At 30.8% G+C, this 23722-nt stretch overlaps 2 protein-coding genes across 3 annotated transcripts; one reads left to right on the top strand and one right to left on the bottom strand.

Annotated features, from left to right (window-relative positions):
- The first annotated feature begins 8087 nt into the window (after nucleotides 1-8087).
- On the top strand, nucleotides 8088-11200 carry LOC114193875 (beta-glucuronosyltransferase GlcAT14C-like). Of its 2 annotated transcripts, none has more exons than XM_028083844.2 (5): nucleotides 8088-8103; nucleotides 8334-9012; nucleotides 9419-9494; nucleotides 10120-10235; nucleotides 10332-11200. In XM_028083844.2, the coding sequence occupies exons 2-5, from the start codon at nucleotides 8484-8486 to the stop codon at nucleotides 10898-10900; spliced, it is 1290 nt and encodes a 429-aa protein (XP_027939645.1). In that variant the 5' UTR covers nucleotides 8088-8103; nucleotides 8334-8483; the 3' UTR covers nucleotides 10901-11200. The 2 variants fall into 2 exon arrangements, with proteins under 2 accessions (XP_027939645.1, XP_027939644.1); XM_028083843.2 differs by lacking the exon at nucleotides 8088-8103 and adding an exon at nucleotides 8162-8239.
- A 6844-nt stretch (nucleotides 11201-18044) lies between these two features.
- BBX32 (B-box 32) lies at nucleotides 18045-19194 on the bottom strand. Its single transcript, XM_028083662.2, has one exon. It carries the CDS (start codon nucleotides 19024-19026, stop codon nucleotides 18283-18285), a length of 744 nt encoding a protein of 247 aa, XP_027939463.1. The 5' UTR covers nucleotides 19027-19194; the 3' UTR covers nucleotides 18045-18282.
- Between the last annotated feature and the right edge of the window lie 4528 nt (nucleotides 19195-23722).

Here is a 23722-nt window from a genome sequence, read left to right as displayed (position 1 = left end):
AGTTTTTATTGTTAACTTGGTTATGTGGCGGGTTGAGTGCTTTATGTGGTTATTATATTGTCATATTATTTAGAGATGACAAATAAATCTATTTCAGTGGGTATTGTAGGAACTCATCATCATCTTGACGGGGAATTTCCGCATTGGCTGGGTATGGGTATGAGAAATCTCCGACTTTTTCAATTGGGTATGGGGATGAGTATGTGGATGTACATATTCCCGCCATAATACTCGTTCCCGTCATATCTCCATCCCCGTTCAAATTATTAAAATATTCAAGATTAATTAGGTAATCATATATATATATATATATATATATATATATATATATATATATATATATATATATATATATATATACCCGCCATAATATTCGTTTCCGTCATATCTCCATCCCCGTTCAAATTATTAAAATATTCACGATTAATTAAGTAATCATATATATATATATATATATAACTTTCTATTTTTTATTTCTTTTAATTATTTTGTTTGTCATGAAACTCATTCATATCATCAATATATTTTTCATCTTATCATAACCTTTATGTAATTATGTTAAAATGATGTATGTCAATTAAAAAAAATTTATTCCTCACACTTCAATATTTCTATTATTTTTTAATATTTTTATTTATTGTATATTTTCCTTTCACATGAAAATGTTTAATACTCCCAATTTAAGGTAATATAAAAAAAATGTTTTACTTATTATTATTCATTTTTTTCTCTTTTGTTTCGTTAAAACAATTTTTGTTATTTTTCAACAATTGAGTATATATGTTGATATTTGAAATGTTTACTTAGATCTCTAAGGCATTTTTCCTTTTATCATACCCTTAATTATACATTTGATTTCCTTTGTGCGATTTATTTCAATGATTTCTCAAATTATTTCTAAGACACACATTTGTTAATTTGTTAATATTTTTATTTATTGTTTATTTTGATCGTGTAGAATATTATTTCAATATATTTTATCTAATTATTTCTTATTTTTTAACTCATTATCAATCATACTGTAATTTTTTCATTATAATTGTATAAATAATTTTTATTTACTACAATATAAAAATTTGATGTAATTGCCATGAATATTATCACTATCCAACATATATTGGAGTTCAAAAGATACAAGATCCATGTCAAAATTTTATTATTATGTTTATTATTTGTTCTTTGTGTCATTTTGATCAAGTGATGTATTATAACTATTATTATATAAAAAAGATATTCATTACAATTTAAAAAATTGAAGTAAAGAAACATTTAAAAAATATTTTAATTTGAATATTTGTTTTCCTTTTATATTTTCTAAAATAATTTTTAATTTTATCAAGTGAGTTTCATTATTGTTTGCAGTTTTCAAATTTAATAAATGTTTTGGTTCTCATGAAATATTATTTGGTATTCTAATCTAAAATGTAAACAATTATAATTTATTTCAAAGTATTTGATATCGAAGAAACAACCATCCTCCTAATATTGAATATTTGATTATTATGTTTCCTTTATCATGATATTTTTTTTCTTTTATAAAAATTAATATTGAAGTAGTTAGAAAACGGGTACGGGTATGGGTACGAGATTATACTGTTACCCGGTGAAGATAAGGATGAATTTTTTTTAGAGGATGGGTATGTGATAGCGAAACTCGTCCCCACCCCGCCTCGTTGTCATCCCTGTCACTAGGGGCGATCATGGATTTGATTTTTAATGATCTTATCCACATCCATTTTGGATCCAAATAATTGGATTAGATTTTCGATCCAAATCCATTTTTTCAAAAAAAGTAGATTGGATTTTTTAAAAATTCAGATCCAAATATTTAGATCAAGTTTAAATCCAGATTCAAATATTTAGATCAAGTTTAAATCCAGATCTAAATATTTGAATCAAGTTCAAAATCCGAAATCTATTTTTCATAAAATAAATTCAAATTAAATTTTTTAAAACTTGTGTCCATAGGGCTAACACAATAGAATTTGGCAGATTTTTTGTCGGGCCAACGAGGCCAAATTTCAGCATGGAATAAACTTGGATGACTTTCGAACGAATTTCGGTCGGGGATGACGTGACCAAATTTGGACCAAGGTCGACTTGACAAAATTTCAGTGGAGATCGACTTGACGGGATTTGACTGAATTTTGGCCAGGGCTGATTTTGCCTAATACGACCAAAATTTGGCCAGAGTCGACTTGGCCAAATAGGCCAAATATGGCCACATTTGGGTCAGGGCCTGATCAGTCAAATTTCGGTCAGGGTTGACTCAACTAAATTCGTCGGCCGGGATCGACTTGACTGAACATGGCCAATTTTCGATCACAACTGACTAAGTTGAATATAGTCAAATTTCGTCCAGGACTTACACGACCGAATACGGCTAAATTTGGGCTAGTGCCGACTCAACCAAATTTTGGTCATTACCAACTCGACTGAATTTGGTCAAATTTAGGTCAGGACCGACTCGTCTAAATATGACCAAATTTCGATCGCGATCGACACTGTCGAATACGACCAAATTCAGGCCAAGACCAACTCAGTCAAATTTTGGTTGAGGCCAACACGACCGAATTTTGACCGGAACCAACTCGACTGAATTCGACCGAATTTCGGTCATGGCCAACTCAGTTGAATACGGCCAAATTTCGATTGTGACCGACTCATTTGAATACAACCAAATTTGGGTCAGGGCCGACTCGGCCAAATCTCAATCGGGGCCAACTCGATTGAATTCGACCAAATTTTGACTGGAGCCAGCTAGGCTAAATACAGCCAAATTTTGGTCGCAGTTGTCTCGAGCGAATACGGTTAAATTTTGTCTAGGTCGACTCATCCCAGTGCAATCAAATTTGGGTCGGGGTGAACTCAATCGAATACTTCCAATTTTTGTCTAGGACTGGTTGGGCCAAATTTTGATCGGGACCGACTTGACAGAATGTGACCTAATTCAGCCAAATTTTTTATATGGTCACACCAACTCAATCAAATACGACTAAATTTGGGCTAGTCCGTCTCAACCTTTAGCCTAACCTAACAAAAAATATAAACTGAAAATTTAGATTGGATATTTTGGATTATCCATTTTGAAAATCTAGATTTAGATTATGGATATACTATCCATAAGTATATCCATAAAATATATAAAATGTAGATCAGATTGATATCCAAATCATATAAAATGGATTGGATTTTTAATAAAATGAATATTATGGGATTGAATCATAGCAAAAATAGATTGGATCATGAAAATTAGATTTTTTCCCATCCTTAGTTTAACTTTTCATATCATCCTCTACTTCCTTCCGCTCATTTAAGAGTTCAATAAATATAAATTATTGTTGTTATCCTCATAATTTTTATTTTTATGTGTTAAATAAACATTAATTATTACTTTTATCCTCATATTTTTATTCTTTCACTTTTATATGTTTTTAATCTCTTTTTATTAATACATTTTTTTACAAGAGTATAATTTAAATTTGTTAGTACAAATTTATGGATACATTAACAATTCTTTTATTAAACTTCTGAAATTTTAAATTAAATTGTAAGGTTTAAAGTTTATGAATATAAATTTTAAGGTTTAGTGTTTACGGACGTCTCACGTCCCACGTTGCACGTCGCATGTTGCACGTCGTTGCACGTCTCACTTCTCACGCCTTACGTCTCTCGTCTCATGTCTCACGTCGCATGTCTCTCACGTCTCTCATCTCACGTCGCATCTCTCACGTCTCTCATCTCACGTCGCATGTCTCACGTCTGTCACGCCTCACGTCGCATGTCACACGTCTCTCACGTCTCATGTCTCACGTCTCTCACATCTCACGTTTCACGTCTCATGTCCCACGTTCCACGTCTCACGTCTCACGTCGCATGTCGCACGTCTCTCACGTCCCACGACTCTCACGTCTCCCCGTCTCACGTCTCACGTCTCATGTCCCACGTCCCACGTTCCACGTCCCACGTCTCACGTCCCACGTTCCACGTCCCACGTCTCACGTCCCACGTTCCACGTTCCACGTTCCACGTTCCACGTTCCACGTCTCATGTCCCACTTCTCACGTCTCTCGTCGCACGTCCCACGTCCCACATCTCACGTCCCATGTCCCAAGTCCCATGTCTCACGTCTCACGTCCCACGTCGTCTCTCGTCCCACGTTGTCTCACGTTTGACTTACCACGTCCTACGTCTCACGTCTCACCGTCTCACGTCCTCTATCTCACGTCCCACGTCTCACGTCCCACATCCTATGTCTCACGTCCCACGTCGCACATGTCACAATATTGCACTGAAATACTTGATTCTTTCATAAAATAATGGTGATTTGGTTTACTGGTTGCAGTATAACTAAGGTTCTTCTTTGCTGTTTATCCTTCTTCAGATAATAGTTTCTTATTGATCAAAAGAAGGAAGAGAAAGGACATTATTTTACCGAAAATAGGAAAGCTAACCTTATGCAACAACAGTAATTTGAAGCTTTTGCAGATGTCTGCTACCATTACATGGATGTTAGAAAAAAAGTGTTTAGATGTTGACAGACAATATTTTTTTATTGGTTTTCTATTCTGACATTCAATATGCGAAGAGATGTGTCACAAAATTCTAATCAAGGGTGGCAAAAAAATCCATTTTTTATAATCCAATCTATTTTTTTCTATGATTTAATCCATTTAATATCTATTTTATTAAAAATTCAATCAATTTAAAATACATTTTATTGGATATGGATATCAATCTGATATATATTTTATATATTTTATGAATTGGATATTCATTCTCTAAATCTAGATTTTCAAAATGGATAATAAAAAATATCCAATCTAAATTTTTAGTTTATATTTTTGGTTAGGTTAGGATAAAAGTTGAGACTGACTATTCTAAATTTTGTCGTATTTGATTGAGTTGGCGTGACCCTATACAAAATTTGGCCGAATTCTGTCAAGTCGGTCTCGATCGAAAGTTGGCCCAGCAGGTCCTGGACAAAATTTGGAAGTATTTGGTTGAGTTCATCCCCATCCAAATTTGTCTGCATTTGGCTGAGTCGACCTAGACAAAATTTGACCGTATTCGGCCGAGACAACCGCAACCAAAATTTGGCTGTATTCAACCTAGTTGGCTCCAGTCAAAATTTGGTCGAATTCAATTGAGTTGGCCCCGATTGAGATTTGGTCGAGTCAGCCCTGACCCAAATTTGGTCATATTTGGCTGAGACGACCTAGGCTGAAATTTGGTCGTATTCAAATGAGTCGGTCACGATCGAAATTTGGCTGTATTCAACGGAGTCGGCCACGACCGAAATTCGGCCGAGTTGGTCCTGGTCTGAATTTGGTCGTATTCGGCAGAATTGATCGCGATCGAAATTTGGTCATATTTAGGCGAGTCGGTCATAACCTAAATTTGGCCAAATTCAGTCGAGTTGGTCATGACCAAATTTTGTTCAAGTCGGCACTTGCCCAAATTTAGCTGTATTCGGTCGACTAAGTCCCGAACGAAATTTGACTATATTCAACTTAGTCGGCTGTGATCAAAAATTGACCATATTCAGTCAAGTCGGTCCCGGCTGACGAATTTAGTCGAGTCAACCCTGACCAAAATTTGACTAATCAGGCCCTGACCCAAATGTGGCCATATTTGGCCAAGTCGGCTCTGGCCAAAAATGTGTCGTATGAGGCAAAATCGGCCCTGGCCAAATTCAATCGAATCCAGTCAAGTCGATCTTGACTGAAATTTTGTTGAGTCGACCTTAGCCCAAATTTGGTCACGTCGTCCCCGACCGAAATTCGTTCGAAAGTCATCCAAGTTTATCTCATGTTGAAATTTGGCTTCGTTGGCCTCGACAAAAAATCTGTCAAATTCTATGGTGTCAGCCTTATCGAAAATCTAGTCCACATCCATTTTGGATCCAAATAATGGATGTGGATCCAAATTTGTTTCCATAGGGCTGACACCAAATAATTTGACAGATTTGGCCGAATACTTCCAAATTTTGTCCAAGACCAGCTGAGTCAAATCTCAATCGGGACCGACTTGACAGAATTTGGCCTAATTCGGCCAAATTTTGTATAGGGTCATACCAACTCAATCAAATACAACTAAATTTTGGCTACTCCGTCTCAACCTTTAACCTAACCTAATAAAAAATATAAAGTGAAAATTTGGATTGGATATTTTGGATTATCCATTTTGAAAATCTAGATTTCGAGAATGGATATCCAATCCATAAAATATATAAAATGTAGATTAGATTGATATCCAGATCCAATAAAATGGATTTTAAATGGATTGGATTTTTAATAGAATGGATATTAAATGGATTGGATTATAGACAAAATGGATTGATCAGAAAAATTCGATTTTTTGCCCACCCTTACCTGTCACTTGTTTTATTGTTGTTTATAGGGCACGAATACAATACGCGTATCAGATACAACATGTATCTGATCTATCGATACATATATTTTGAAAATAATAAGATACAATACGTGATATATTAACAATGAATAGGAATAACGTACAATAATTCTTAAAAAACATAATAAATATATGGTTGTTATGGTGTGAATCCAAATTAAAACTATATATATCATAAAAAATATTGTCATCATAAAAGTACCACTACAAAAAACTCATAAATAATGACCAATTTTAGTAATAAAAAATATGTTAGAGACAATTTTTCTAATTAAAGAACACTTATTTTGGTAGTAAAAAAACTTGGTAGCTAATGCTAGTGATCAATTTAGAAATCAATTAATAATAGAAACTATTTTATTTATCAATTTAGAGACCTATTATAATTTTTTGAACTATCTTAGTTGCCAATAACGTTTAGGGTATAACTTGGTACCTAAATTGGTCACTATAATGACTAATTATTTTTTTGTCACTAAAATTTGTCATTATTTACATATTTTCTTATAGTCTATTACGACTTATAAATTAAATACTCCATTGATAAATATCGATAAAGTATCTTCAAGTATCGGATACGAATATGTGTCGGATACGGATACATAACCTAAATTAAAGTATTGGTGCAACATTGTTACATATCATTTTATTATTTTATTATTTAAAAAATTTATAATTTCATAATATAATTTATAATTTAAAATTTTATATTTTTATAATTTAATAATTTTGAATTAAAATAATAAAATTATAATTGTCCAAATATTTAATGTATGATTTTTTTTCTCTCAAAAATAATTAAAAATTTATTTGGTTAAATAAAATTACTATTTGAAAAAGTTTGTATGAATTTTATAGATATAAAAAGTAACGTATTTATTTTATTAAAAAAAATTTGATTGGTAAACGAATATTCAAACCACAAAATCATCCTAAAAAGAACAAACAAATTGGAAAGACCGTAAAAGTTTGATCTCAATCGGTTTAATTAACAAATTGAATCGATTAATTTAGAATTTTTCTTAAAATAATAAAAATCAACCCAATATATCCAAATAAATATAGGCAATAATATAATATACTGCCTATAAATTGAAAAGCTATATAAGAGTATTCTACAATAAAAACAAACATGTCAAATATAAAACATTTAATATTTTTGATTTCAAAAAACAAATCCTTGATTTTGCAACTAGTTTTTTCTACATTTTCTTTATATAAGTAGTAAGAAAATCCAACTTGATTTGACATGATTTATTTTAATTTTATTTTATATGTAAAAAATTAGGTTTGTTTTAACACATACTCTATTTAATTTGGTATTATGTGGATCGGTCATTATAGAGTTTGAATTGAATTTGATTGATTCATATCAATTAACTTGAGACGGTATAAATTTGAATTAACTTGTGAGTTCAACATTTTCTTCTTGAATCTTTTACTTGATGTTCTAACAAGAGGCATTTCAAGAAATCAAAGAACAAGAAAACAAAATATTCATTAATCATTTTCACTGCCATTTTTTTAGGGAAAAAATTGTACATGCAAATTCCCTATCATAACATACCATTTTCACAAATTTATTCAACCAACAAAAGCTTATTGTTTTCAGAAAGGGTCATAATAAGCTTTCAAATCTGTTGCAACCATGCTTTTTGTTTCCTTCCAGTTCAAGTTTTCAAACGTTAGGTACAAGTTTCAACATCCTTCACCTTTTTCCATTCTCAATCACAATCACACCTTCTACACTGATTTATTACCTTACTCCTCTCACTTTTCAAGATCAGTTCATAAACAAAATGCTGCAATAATGAAAAAAGAAGAAGTAATATATGATGTTTTTATACAACAAAAGCAATTTTTTCTCTGATGTACCTTAGTTTCTGTCTCCCATGTTTACACTTTCTGTGATTTTTCAGCATTTGAGGACTTCATCCATGCATCAGATCCCCAGATCAAAGGCAAATTTTGTTGCTGCAGGATAATCTGTTTCCATAACAGATAAACTTCTTCATGGCAACCAAGTTTACCTAAATTTGAATCTTTCTAGAACCCTTTTTTACATCCAAATGAGAACATCCAAATTTCCATGTAGGGGATTAGATTATGGTCTGTATCTTCTGATTTTTGTTGTGTGTCTGGTGCTGTATGGAACAGTTTCAAGATTGAATACTGCAAATGTTTCACATTCCACAGTTTCGAAGTTAAGGCACTTGAATCCTAAGCATGTTGTATCAAAAGGAAAAGGGTACCCTCCTGTGCTTGCATATTGGATTCTTGGCACCAAAGGAGAGAAGAAGAAGATGCTGAGGCTGTTGAAGGCTGTGTACCATCCAAGAAACCAGTACCTGCTTCAGCTTGATGATCGTTCCTCTGAGTCTGAAAGAATGGATTTAGCCCTTTCAGTTAAGTCAATTAAGGTGTTTGAAGAATTTGGAAATGTGAATGTCATTGGGAAAAGTTATGCCATAAATAGAATGGGATCTTCTGCTCTCTCTGCTCCTCTGCATGCTGCTTCTTTGCTGCTTAAACTGAACTCAGATTGGGACTGGTTCATCACATTAAGTGCTTCAGATTATCCTCTCATGACTCAGGATGGTAAGTCTCAATGATGCAAATTTTTACCTGCTATAAAAACTTGCACTCTGAAGTTTTCTTGCTGTTAATAGTATGCATCATGAGTTGAATTCCAAATTCAGGTCAATTTGAAATGTTAGAGGGCTGGCTCTGAATTCATTAAAGATTACAAGAAATATTAGAATTGCCCTTTTCTTAGTTTGCGTGGTTATGTTGAGATCTAGAAAGAAAATGATCCATCAAAGATGCTACAATGATTTAACATATGCAATTTCTCATGATCTTCTTCTTAACACCTACATAGTACTTGGTGTTTCATAAACTGTAATAACCAAGGCCCTAAACTCTGATTTTAGAGCCTGAGATATCTGTCAATGTGCCTTCAATGGAACACTAAATCAACTATGTTTTATTTATTTCTGTGCAGATATCCTTCATGCTTTCACATTCTTGCCAAGATACGTCAACTTCATTCATTACACTAACAAGACAATTCGGAACGAGTAAGTAGTCATCACATTAAAGTCTAGCTTATTTCCTTAACTATATGCATATTATAAGAGTAAAGTTTTAATCAAATAATCATAGTGATAACATTAACTGCTAAAATAAAGAAGTTAGGAGTTACCTTTATTTGGTATCTATAGTGAAGAGACCTACATTACCTGACTTCAACAAAGAAATCATCTAATCACAATTCACAACTCTTGCTGTCAAAAAGATGCATGACACCAAGGTTTCTTTCTTAACTTATGCATCATTTTCACTCAAAAAGGTGTAGATTATGATCTTAATCAAAATGTGTTCAACCTTTCTTGTTGGTATGGTATGACAGAATAAAGGAACCAGCCTTTTCAAGAATTTTTTACACAAATAGCATACTATCAATTTCTTTTTATTTTTACTGAAATAGCATACCGTTGGTTTTATTTACTCAGATAGTACATTTTTACTGTATACTGAACTAGCACAGTAAAAGTGTATTATCTAGATAAATAAAACCTATATTATGTTATTTTTGGTAAAAGGAACCGAGAGTGTAATATCTGTGTGAAAAATTTGCCTTTTCAAATATCTCCACCATTCATCTAATAGATTTACAAAATGGTCGATGATCTGATGATGCAGGCAACGAGACATTAATCAAATTGTGGTAGACCAAAGTTTACATTATGAAAAGAATAGTCCACTTTTTTTTGCTGTGGAATCCAGAGATACCCCAGATGCTTTCAAGCTATTTCGAGGTGAGTTTACCTTCAAACAGAATCTGATAATTTTCTTAAAGAAAAAGCACTATTTTTAGTCATTGGTTTCTCATTCATGTCAGTTTTCATTAATAGGTTCACCCTGGATGGTTCTTACAAGAGCCTTCATGGAGTACTGTGTTACAGGGTGGGACAATTTACCGAGAAAACTTCTAATGTTCTTCACCAATGTGGCTTACCCTGTGGAGTCATATTTCCACACAGTGTTGTGTAACTCCAAAGAGTTCCAAAACACCACTGTGGACAATAATCTAATGTACGGTCTCTGGGACACTGATCCATCCGAATCTCAATTTCTTGATATGTCACACTATGATACAATGGTAGAAACTGGTGCTGCATTTGCTCGTCCATTCGGTGAAGGTGATGTGGTTATGGAGAAAATTGATGACTTGATCCTTAACAGATCATCCAATGGGTTGGTTCAAGGAGAGTGGTGTTCAAACTCAGAAACAAATAATACCACAGAGGTTTCAGAATCTGAGGAAGAAGAACAAGAACAAGAGTTGTTGTGCTCAGAATCTGGCAATGTTGATGATGTAAAGCCAGGGCCATTTGGCATCAAGCTTAAGATTCTGCTTGCTGAAATTGTGAACACAAGAAGATTCAGACCAAACCAGTGCAAAACCTTTGAAAGGTGGTGAAAAAATGGAATGTTGTGTTGCCAAAACCACTTTGAATTTGGAACAGAAGATTCAAGATTGTCTCTGCTCAAAGCTGAGTTTGATTGATTCCATTTCTCTACACTCAGCACAGTTTTCTTAATTCAGAAGTAATTTTTCTCATTTTGGTAACTTTTTTTCATGAATTTTTCTAGATGATTTCAATGTGTTTCCTCTTATTCATTAGAAATAGGTATCTTTCTTTTCTAATTTAAATAGTTTAAAATCATGGACACCAACTCCTACCTTGTGTTTCTATAGGAAATTTCTTCATTTTTAGAGAAAAATTAAATGGGCCGAATTTACTTTCATTTAACTTTTTAAGTATTTTATTTTGATAAAATAAAATAAAATTATTAAATTTTAATCTCTTTATTTAAGCTAGTGAAAAAAACATGACATACATGTATTCACTTTTTTTAATAAATAAAAATAAAATTATAATTATAAAAATAAATATAAATATAAATAATTTTTACAATTTCATTTTATATAGTTTTTCTTTGTTTTATAGGTAATTTTGTTATTATAGATAGTTACTTTAATTTTAAAAAAATGGTTAAGTTTAAAAAAAATAGTCAAATTAAAAAAGATTAAATTCAAAAAATGATAATTTATAAGGTAATTATTTTAATTTTAAAAATTTGATTACTTATTAAAGTGTAAAACTGAAAAAAGAAATTGTGTACATCAAAATAGTGAATCTCATATATATATTTAGGACAATGATATTTTAACTACTAAATTTTGACAACTTTCTCTTATAATATGATGTATCATTTTTTAAATGATTTTTAAATATTGAGAATGAGAAAATAGAAAAATGAAAAACCACTTAAAAGATATCACATAAGATTATAAGAGAAAGTTATCAAAATTTAATAATAAAAAATCATTTTCCATATATTTAACCAGTAGAAACACAAGTGTTATTGTGTATCCACTTTTCTTTTACTATAACAAAAGTTTTGTTAGACTACGAAATGATTTTTAATTATTGAAATAAAAAAAAATTAACAAAAACGTAATTGTACAATAATGACCTTACTATTTTTTAAGAATTGATTATAGAATAAATTAAAAATAAGTTTGCGAGTTTAGCTTGAAAAATAGTAATTATAAATACGTCTGATGAAAAGAAATTAACACTTCTTGTACTTAAGAAAAACAACTATGTATATCTTTTTATTTATATTTATAGAAAATTAAAGGTAATAACATTACTAAGGCCAATTTATAAAAGAAAAAATCTCAGCAAATTAACAAGGTAACTTTTTTTCTAATAAAAACATTATATAAATTTATAATTGCACCATAAGATTTCAATGATTCTCTAAAATTATAAACGCTTGGATAATTAAATATGAATATACACTTCTTCCAAACTAATCCATTGGTTATTGATCATTGGCTAAAGAATCTAACTCAATTGAGTAGTATAATAGTGTGCATAAATGATTATTAATATTTTTAAATTTAAGAAAAAAAATTGTCCTTGTTAATAAAAACAAAATCACCCGATATAATTTTGTTTTAGCGTTTAACCTATTCCCCTTTAAAAAAAAAAAAAAAAAGCTTTTAACCTCTTAAACATTCATAGTTTTCACCGTGAATAATTTAATAGTTGATTCACATTGATAAGTTACTACATTTCAATTTTATATTACCATTATTATTATTATTAGTATTATTATTATTATTATTATTATATTATAATATTATATATTATATTAAGTTATCAACAAAAAGTTGATCTAAGATAGGGACACTACATATTTTGCATCGATTTCAAAATGACGAAAAAAAATCTCTTAAATTACATAAGAAATAATTTATAAATGTTTTTTTTTTGAACGGTCGTGGTGTAAATAGAAATTTTCATATTAAAAAATATAAAACACTAATTATTGGCTTTGTTAATTTTTCGTAAAAATTCTCCTTGTAAGTTCGAAGTTTTCTTTTTTATATTTTTATTTTCTATCATCTAATTCTAGTAGTATCTTTATACACACTACGAAAAAAATATTAAATTATTGATGAAATTATATTGAGAGATAAAATTTGTAATGCATGTAAATTAGAAATTTTATTATCAATTAAAATGTTCATCAGTAATGAATATGTTAGAACCATAAATTTATTTATTTTTTCAGACATCCCTTCTCTCTTATGAAAATCTAAATCTAGTTTTTAAAAATGAAAAAAACTTCCTTTTTCTCTTTCAAAACTACTAAAGTAATTTACGAAAATAACTCTATTAAAATTATTTGTCAATTTTTCTTAACGGTTTAAAAAATTTTATCCGTTCTTTAAAAATAATCCGTTTTCCCTTGCACATTAGTTCATTTTTAGTTACATATTGTCTCATTGATCGAACTTTTGATTTTGTAGATAGAGTGATTTTTTTTGCGTGTGACACCGTTTAGGGGAGGAGAGTAAAGTTAGACAAAGTTTATTAGATAAGAAAAGCTAGTTTCTTTTGTTTCAAATCTAATGTTTTATTTTTGGAAAGATATTAATTGATGGTATGTTTGTTATGTTTGAATGTTGCTGCAGAAACTATAATTTCTTAAGAGAAGTATAAGTTTAATGTATAATATTTATAATGATGATATTTCCCTTGATCCAGAGAGAAAGTTAAGAATTTGTGAGAGAAAGAGATTCTTGGGTTTGTACTATGAAGTTCCCAAGTGGGGGTGTAACTTTATCCATTTAGATATGTTGAGTTATGGTTGATGTTGTCACGTTACGAAATTGGTATGGAAGTAGTGATGAAAGAGTAAGATGAGTAAACACTTCATTGATTGGATGTGATTTTTTATGATTGCATGACTAAGTGATTTTTTTAGGTTTGATTGTTTAAGTGTCTTTGACGCAATGAGATGATTATACTTATGAATTTATTATTATATGAAGGGTAAGGCTTAAAGAGAGCACAAGCATAGAAAAATCTGAATCTAAATATATGAAGAATATATGAGGAATTGAGTTACTAAGGTTATTAAGCAATATCAAGTTTATTGAGGTATCTATTGTTGAAAAATTTATGAATTTATTTTGATTGATTTGAGTTACATAGTTAGAACTTGTGATTTTGAAATTTTGTTTGATTGATGAGTAAATTAGGAACATAGATACATATGTTATTCTCTGGTAATCGATTACATGTCGAGTGCAATCAATTACAAGTATGAGTTTCTCAAGAAATTTATAGAGTTTAAATATTTTATGTTAGAGAAATCTATGATGATGTTTTCATACCTCAATTTGAAATGATGATTGATTGAGTTGTGTCCATCGATGTATGCTTGTTTGAGAAATTTTGGTTGTGATATAGTAATTTAAATTAGTTTTCTAATGGAAAATTACTAATCTAGGGTCAGTCAAAGTGTATTGAAGAGAATTTGTTATATGAAACTATCATGATTCAACTGGTATCTAACTCACTCACATAGAGAAAGATAACTAGGTAGTGAGAGTCAAATGAGACTTCACTTAATAGACATTATATACTTAGGGAGCTAGAGAGGTTAACCATGTCATGACTAAAGGAAATACGTGAGTTCCATTTGATAACAAGTTGTAAAAAAGAATGGGATGGTGGTAAGTATGACATGTGCAGAGTCTCATGAGTTCATTCAATACACTAATCTTTCGGAAGTAGAATCTATATTTATTTTGTTGTTGAGTCATTTTGGAATGATGTTTGTTTAAGCCATTGGGTTGAGCCATGTGGACTAATACATGGTATTTGAATTGATGAATATGAACTAATTACATTTTTGGACTGATTCATGTAATAAAATTTATTGTTGAATGGGATGGTGGTAAGTATGATATGTGCAGAGTCTCATGAGTTCATTCAATACATGTTGTAAAAAAGAATGGGATGGTGGTAAGTATGACATGTGCAGAGTCTCATGAGTTCATTCAATACACTAATCTTTCGGAAGTAGAATCTATATTTATTTTGTTGTTGAGTCATTTTGGAATGATGTTTGTTTAAGCCATTGGGTTGAGCCATGTGGACTAATACATGGTATTTGAATTGATGAATATGAACTAATTACATTTTTGGACTGATTCATGTAATAAAATTTATTGTTGAATGAGTTGTTGGAATTAAGTAATGAAGTGGTATAAATGGGAAAATAAGAAAGACTAAGTTAAGGATTGATTTCTAGCAAAGATGTATTTTTATAATATTTATTATGAGTTATTATTGTTTTCATATTAAGCTTCTTCTTTTTTTAATGCATATGTGAGTTTTTATGTTGGGCTTATAAGAGAATAGTCACTAAGTAGGTATTTGTGTAGTAATATATGGAGAAACGATACAAGATGATTCAAAAGCTTATTTTTTATCAAATATACTTCGATACTATTCATAATTAGTTTGATATGTTACTATTTTTTTCTGGATAATGATAGTGACAATCAAATTTTGACAACCTTTGCATTTATGTATCTTGTTTTCTTTCTAACGCGATGATCGTATATTTTTATATGTGGGAGCAGTGTTAGGAGTTGACGGTAGCACGGGAGTTAGAACGGAAAATTGAAGGATTAGTATAAGAATATATTAGATAATTCGTTTAATTTTTAAAAGAAAAATTATATTAAGTTCCTATTTTATGTTTTGATATACTTATGAGTTCATTTTGAATGTATTTTGAAATACAGTATGGTCTAGTTTAAGAATTGTCGGATGAATCAGTTCATCTCCAATTATTAATATTACAAAGACCTTATGATTATTGAGTACTTAATGACTATATATATTAGAAGAAATTTGGGTTGTTACAAAATCTATATTCATCAGTAACTTATGATGTTTATTATCAACAAATATTTTGTCGATAAAATGAGCGTCAAAATCTTCACTTTGAGTTTTGACCGTGTTGTGATAAAATTTGTTCATAATGGAATTTTTTAATCCTTCGATAATACTATATTTTCTTAAATCCATTACTAAATCTATTAGTAATTCCAATTTTTAAAATTCATCAGTAAATTTGTCAATAATTGTATTTTTTAAAAGTTTGTCAGTAATTCTATATATAAATTCATTGATAAAACAAGTGTCAGTTTTATTATCAAATATGACGAAATATTTGTTATAAATTAATTGAAGAGAGAAGAAAAAGAGGAGGAGAAGAAAGAAGAAAGAAGAAGACGAAGAGGAGAAGGCAATGGTGACAATGGTCGTAGCCGCGAAGGCCAAGGCGGCGACAACAAGAAGACCGAACACGACGGTGGTGGAGGGGGAGGAAGAAAAAAAAAGAGAAAGAAAAAGACCAAATCGTAATATTTACTAATAGATGTTTCATCTTCAAACAAAATTTGTCGATAATTATGGATAAATATTTACTAATGGATTTTCCTATTCGTCAATAAATCTATTAACGAACATTTTATCGACAATTTTTTTTATTATCAATAAGTCATCAACAATTTTAATTTACATACAAATTCTTATAATTTACTAACAGATTTTGATGATCAATAAATCCATTTTTTTTATAATGACATCTTCATGATATAATTTTTAAAAACCACAAAAAATACATGTAATATATATATATATATATATATATATATATATATATATATATATTCACCAGATAAAAATAGTATGAAAAATACAAGAAACACAACCCAAACAAATATTAATTAACCCCTAAAATTTGCTAAATGTTGTAATTACTTATTATTAGACCAAATAAGATCTAATCGGTTAAATTTTATTTAATCAATTAAATTATAAAAACTTGTTTATTTTACTAAATAGCCTTTTTTAGTATTGAATAAGATTTAATTAATTTAATTTTATTTATATTTAAATTTATCAACGTGGATTTTTCCTTATATTTATATTTTGTTGAGTTTAAATTAACAAAATTGTATGATCTCAAAATTATTGATTTATAGACATTTTTAAGAGGAATCAATAGTGTGAGGAAAAGCAACACAATTTGAAGTTTTAAATATCACATCATAAATAACATGATGCATATATCACGTACAACTTTTTTTTATATATATTTAGTAAAGATAACGTGTTTGATATACCCCATTTCAAGGATTGATTGGTTTAAATGGAAACTACAATAAAATATAATGATGGATTCGTTTAAGTTAAAGTTAGTTTTGAATAATTTAACCTTTTATCTCTTGACTCTTACGATGAATTTGGACAACTCAGGGACCTGGGTAAGTACTACTCACACAGTGGCATGGTATCTTAAGTTTCTCAAAAACCTCTCTTAAGTTAGCAATTAATTAAGCCACTAAAAACATGGAAAGCTTATAGCCATTAGTTGATGAATATTTTAAGGAAATCAAATCATGGCTAAGAATGAGCCATGCCAACAAAACCAATGTTATGAATTTAAATTTAAAGTAAGTGAAACATGTGGTTTAGACATAATGAACCCCATTGGAGCAGAAAGAATCTAAAAAACACAAACACAAAAAAAAAAAAAAAAAAACCCAACTACCTCTCTCTTGGTAGGATTCTTGCAATAATAACTTTAAACTGCAACCACAACGAAGTGCTTTGCTACTCATAGACCCAGCTCATGTGTCACTTTTGAGAAGCACGTTTAGACCTCACATATGTGAATTATATCTTCGATTGAGGCTTTTTTTAACCGCTAGTTTTTCACAGGTTGTTGACGTGCATTATTACTAGGCAGAAACTGTGGGTTCCAAAGCTGGGACCAAAAACCAGAAACGTAGCAGACGTGTGGTTTTGAAACTTGGTACTCCTAGTTACTATCTAACTATCTAAGTCATGCAACATCAATTATGGTTGGTGCCTCTTCAGAAGCGATTCAATAACCTTGACAAAACCAAACATCAAATTTCTTCCACGATTCGATAACAAGTGGCACCTACCAATGCCATGCCACTTTTCCTTTTTACTAACTCAGACACGTGCCTGCATCACCAACATCAATGCCTTCGTTTCTGAACATTCATTTTGTTTAGGTCTCTCATCAAACAACAATCTGTGCTGTCACGCATTTGCCTTTCATCTCAAACATTCATTTTTGTTTTGCACTCACCCAAATCATGTAGTTAAACGGCAAATTCATGAAAATGTTGGATTAAGATTTATGAATGAGGTCGAGTATATTAACCTTAATCGGAAATTTTTGATTCATAATTTAGCACGTTTAGAAGCTTGGGTGGCTAGGTTTTGATTTCTTTCGGAATTGGTTGATCCAATTGATACACATTAATAATGAAGAACTATTTGTAGTGTCCTAACCCTAAATGCGAAAACGGAAAAGAAAATTGAAAAGAAATCCACACTTTGGTTAATCATAGGATTACAACATACACTTCGATGTATTGGGCTATGACTCGCCCCATCCCTCGTGCAATTCGCGGGGGAGCGTGAAGACACGTGCGAGGTTCGCATGTGCGGCCAGAATCAGCTTAGCTGGCACTCCAGAGATTTTCTCCAACCTCGCCAGATTCTGCCACGTGGCCAGACTTCTGTCCCCACAAAATCTCAGGCCCAGCCAAAACGACGTCGCCGCGGCCACCCTGAACGGAAGCAAATTCCACTTTCCGAGGCACACGCTCAGAGCGTGCGACGCCACGCGGTTACCGGTCTCTCCTAACCCTAACCCTAGACCTATCTCTCTGCTCCATTTTGCAAACACCTCCTCCTGCTCCTGCTCCACCGATCCGACGTTCTCCCGCTGCCTCTTCGCTTCCTGAGACGCGTCGTCGGTCACCGAACTCGAAAAACTCCTCCTCCTTTTCTTCCCCGCCGCCGTGCGTGTCGCCTTGATCTTCTTCGTGGCGCAGGACTCGGAACTCGAGACGCAGGTGGAGGACGAAGGGAGAGAATCGCCGTCGTCGGAGAGATCCTTCTCCGGCGAGCAAGCGGTGCAGGTGGATGGAAAGGTGGCGCCGGCGATGTAGATTCCGGTGAAACGGTTGCATTTGGCGCAGATACGGCGACGGAAGTGGCGAGCGACGAGGAAGTTCGCGGCGTGCACGGCGGCGTCGCAGTCGCCGCAGAGAAATGCGGAATCCGAGGGACAATAGAGAGAAGCTTGGTTATTGCAAAGCTCACAAGCCTTGCCCATCGCCACAACAACCTTCCTCCGAACTTTAATTTAAAAAACAACAACAACAACAACAAATCGCTGTTCCGTTTGGTGAATAGAGTTTCAGAAAAAAACTGAGAGAGAAGAAGGCGAAAATTGCAGAGAGCGTGTTTGTGTTATGTATGCAATGTTAGGGACAGTGTCTCATATTAATACCCCTGGTGAAGAACATAGCATAGCATATTTAAAATAAGTAACGCAAGCAAAAAAAAAAAAAAAACTATGCCTTTTGCTTTCCAATGCTTATTTGTGTCCTTTTGTTTTACTTGTGGCTACAAATGTGAGCTCCACAAATCTTCACCCGTAACAGTTAAACACCATACATGCATGCACACATAACATATCCATCCACCATGCATTATTATTTAATCATATAATATTAATATTGTTCGGGGACATACTTAACTATAAAATATCTTATCAATCAAACATTAATATACTATTTACTACCTCTAATCATTACAATATCATGTCAAAAGTAAGATATATAAAATTATTAGAAATAATTAATGTAATAATATATTAAACTAATAACATTGTCTATTGTTTTAGGTACATGATCGATCCACTTCACTATAAACAAAATGTCACTTCAAATTTATCATTTTGGAAAAATTAAACAATTTTTAACTTTTAAAGCCGATAGATTCAACTTTTATAGCTAGTTATTTTTCAGATTGGTGCATGACAAGTTAAAAACACACCCACACGAATTAGATCCAACTCAAACCGAAACAAATCTCAATCTTTTTCCTTTGATTTACATTTTTTTTTTCTATTTCTTTCGTATACACTTTACTAATATACCTCTTAATTACAAATATAACCTATTAAACAATCAAACGTGCTTTTATAACATTTGAAGTATCCACACCAATTAAAATTTTGTGTGCCTAACACCCTTTCTAAAACAAGAAAAAACACGAGGAAAAAATGTTTATATACCTAATATAACGAAGCTACAGCACGAGCAATATTCGTTGCCAGCACTATTCTTAGCCTCTTCTTTTCTACAGTAACAAAAAAGAAAACACTTATTTATATTACTTTTCAGAATAACGTTATCAAATAAATGAATAAAAAAAATGTTTTCTTACTTATATTAATTAAAAAAAATGCTTTCTTACTATTTTTTCTTTTTTTTTTTTCATATAATGCAGTGTTCTTTTAACAACGTAAATTGATTGAAACTGATTGAAACAGTGACTTTTTCTGGTTTTTCAGTTATCTGAGTTTCTACGTCTGTTTCTCGTGCCTTTTATCCTTGGCATTCAAAACCTCGTCTCCCTCGAACTCTTTTTTAATATTTATTTTTTCTTTTTATGTTTATATATTTCACTAATTTAATCAGAATAAATGGTTTAATTAATTAATTTTTTTTTTATAAATTGATAGAAAGTGGAAGTTAAAGTTAGGGTATAAGGGCTAAGAAAATAGAAGTGGTTGGTAATTAAGATGGAGGTGGAAAATATCTGGTTCTGTACACAAAAAAAAAAAAAAAAAAAACAGAAAAAATATCTGTATGTGAAATGGTGAAGAATGAGTACGAACCACGTCACAAGCATTTTCAACCACAAATTTTATCTATCAGCGATTCTTCTCCACGTTCCATTTTCATCATTCAAAATACACGAACCCTATTATTATTTTCATCAACCCATCAAATAAGATTAAGAAAATGATGAACTTTTTGGCAGAATCAGTTTTTTTTTTTCTATAAAATTGCAAATAAATATATAGTTCATGTTCATTATGTATGTGAAAGTAGAAAAGGTGGTGAAATTTGAGTTTGAAGTTTGAATGGAAGATGAAATATAAAAGGGTGGTTGCAGTGGTTGCTTAGGTGCAGAAAAATTTAAAAGGAAGAGTGTGAATGCGTCATGAAGAAATGTTGAACATTAAATCATAAAGAATAGTAGTAGTAGATGAAGTGGCAAGATCCGAAAGAAGCGTAATAAATAAGTAAGGTATGTGTGAACCACATTCATGGATTGCACCAAACAAAACTAATGTTGTTCTTACCACCCTCTTCCTTCTATTCTACCTGTCTCATTTTAAACTACGTGTCAGAATTTCTTTTTTCCATTTGTACCTATTCTTCTATATGGTAAAATTGGTGAAGGAAAACAATTATTTATGAGTAAAATGGGAAAACTTTTGTATTTGTAAAAAAAAAGGAAAAAAATGGTAAAAGATAGTGAATGATAATATCAAGTAGGTGTAAAAATTTATTGGATGTTAAAATATCATTGACCATTGGTGAAATGGGTGTATACATTTTAGAGTTTTTTTTTCTCAACTTTTTTTTAATATGATTCAATGTATTATTAAATGTTGAGAATTGTTTGTTGTGTGATTTCTAGATTGTTTTCCAAAATATCAAAATTTTACGATAAATTAGATATATGTTTTATGCTTTTTAATACTAGTTGATAAGAAAAAAGTATTTAATCCAACTCCACTTTAACATATCACATATGTCAAAATTTTATGATGCAACATACACTAAGGTTTTGGATATTAAACTTAATCTTGGCTTTAACATACAATACATAGAAATGTATGCGTTAAATATATTTTTAGTCTCTAAATTTGAATCTAAAATTAAAATTTGATCCAAAATTTTAATATAATTTAATTTCCAAACTTTAAGAATAATAAATATAGTTTTCTTAACTTAATAAGTGTTAATTTTTTTTTTTTTTACATGTTAGATAACGTTCTAGACTGGCATTTGAATTATAATGTGTCAAACGATGTAAACAACTCAAATGTTAGTTCCAATGACCGCTTGACACGTCAAAAAAATTTAAAATTATTAAGTTAAAAGAACTATATTTATTCATTTTCAAAGTTTAAAGACTAAATTGTATCAAAGTTTCAGTCATAAATAATTTCAAATTTTGCATTAAAATTTAATAACTAAAAACATATTTAACACAAAAGGTACGAAAAATTAGGCACATATTTTTGTAAGTTTTTCAATAATAAATCTAATTTCCTCTTTAACGTACAACACATGTTAATTTTTTTCAATAACAAACATAATATTTTCTTTAATATACAACACATATGTCAACACTCTACGATCAATTAGACACATGTTTTAAAGTTTCTGATACTAAACCTAATTTTTCTTTTAACACACAACACTTGTCACAACTTTATGATAAGTTAGATACATATTTTCATTACCCAAACCTTCTCTTTCACATACAACATATGTCAAAACTCTGATAAAGTGGACTCGTGTTTTATGCTTTCTAATACTAAATCAGATCTCTTCATTAACACACAATACATGTCAAAACTCTATGATAAATTAGATAAATATTTTAAGCTTTCTAACACTAAACCTAATCTCTTCTCTAACACACCACACATGTCAATTTTCTATGATAATTTAGACACATTTTGAAGGTTTTCTATTCTAAACATAATATTCTCTTTATCATATATTAACACACATCAAAACTTTATGATAAATTAAAGGGTTAAATATGTTTTTGGTCCTTCAAGTTTGAGCGAAATTTGGGTTTAGTCCCTCATCAAAACTTTTAATCAATTTAGTCCTTCATCTTCCAAAATGCGTGAATTTAGTCATTTTAACCAAATTTTGTTAAGTTTATCTGACATTTCAAGCGCATTTCATGATAGTATTTAAATTATTTATACTGTTTGACACATTTTTGCTTCAATGTTAACTTAAATATTATCATGAAATGCACTTGAAACGTCAGATAAACTTAACAAAATTTGGTTAAAAGGACTAAATTTATGCATTTTAAAAGATGGATGACTAAATTGGTCAAAAGTTTTGATGAGGGACTAATTCCAAATTTCGCTGAAACTTGAGGGACCAAAAACATATTTAACCCTAAATTAAACACATCTTTTACAGAATTTGGATTCTTTACTGAATTTTTTTGTATTGTTTTTCTATTATGTCTCCATAATATATTGATTACCACTAATTTTGTCGTTTTAAAATATATTAAAAAGATATTTAAAATGACAGCACAGTGTATGTATCTTTAATGCTCAAAAAAAAAACAGTAAAAAAAAAATAAGTAGAGAATCTGGACTCTCTTTTACATTTTCATTAAAAAACTTACTCTTCTCTTTGTAATACAACACAACATGGCATAATTAAAAATTAGGGTTGAAAAACAATAAAGGAAATCACGAGCACAGTTTATAATGAGAATGTGTTGTGAGTGGGACCAGAAAAGAGGTGTAAGTGGAGAGGGTTGATTAATATGATATCCACATGGCGCAAAGCAATAGCCTCAATTTTCGTAGCACCAAACAATAGCCACAAAAACATTTCATGTTTTCATTCTTCTCCTTTCGCCATCACTTCTCTCTTCGTTAAAGAAATAATGAAAAAATCCGAATGGTACGATAATTTTTGTGACACAGAATGAATTTACCCTTTTCCTTTTGAAAGTGACAAAAGAAAATTACCAAGGGGGAGAAATTAATGGAATGATGATATTATTATTTTTTTTGTTTGGGTAGATTGTGTGATATGGTGATACGTGTTAGAAATGAGCATTTTATGGTTTGGCGAAAATTGAGGTGGTGATGATTTGGTTTGAATGTTTTTGGGAATTGAATTGAGTGAAATGTGTGATTGTGATGATGAGGCTATTCTAATTGGAGAGAGTATAGG

This window comes from Vigna unguiculata, chromosome 8 (genome assembly GCF_037176805.1).
Source record: "Vigna unguiculata cultivar grain cowpea cultivar isolate G323 ecotype 2 chromosome 8, ASM3717680v1, whole genome shotgun sequence".
Taxonomy (NCBI): domain Eukaryota; kingdom Viridiplantae; phylum Streptophyta; class Magnoliopsida; order Fabales; family Fabaceae; genus Vigna; species Vigna unguiculata.
This window is presented reverse-complemented; position numbering and strand designations above follow the sequence as displayed.

Excerpts from the sequence above, each read along its gene's own strand:
- BBX32 (XM_028083662.2), bottom strand. The coding sequence starts at position 19,026 with ATGGGCAAGGCTTGTGAGCTTTGCAATAACCAAGCTTCTCTCTATTGT.
- LOC114193875 (XM_028083844.2), top strand. The coding sequence starts at position 8,484 with ATGAGAACATCCAAATTTCCATGTAGGGGATTAGATTATGGTCTGTAT. Across the intron at positions 9,495-10,119 it reads AACAAGACAATTCGGAACGA|GCAACGAGACATTAATCAAA; the intron begins GTAAGTAGTCAT and ends CTGATGATGCAG. Across the intron at positions 10,236-10,331 it reads TGCTTTCAAGCTATTTCGAG|GTTCACCCTGGATGGTTCTT; the intron begins GTGAGTTTACCT and ends TTTCATTAATAG.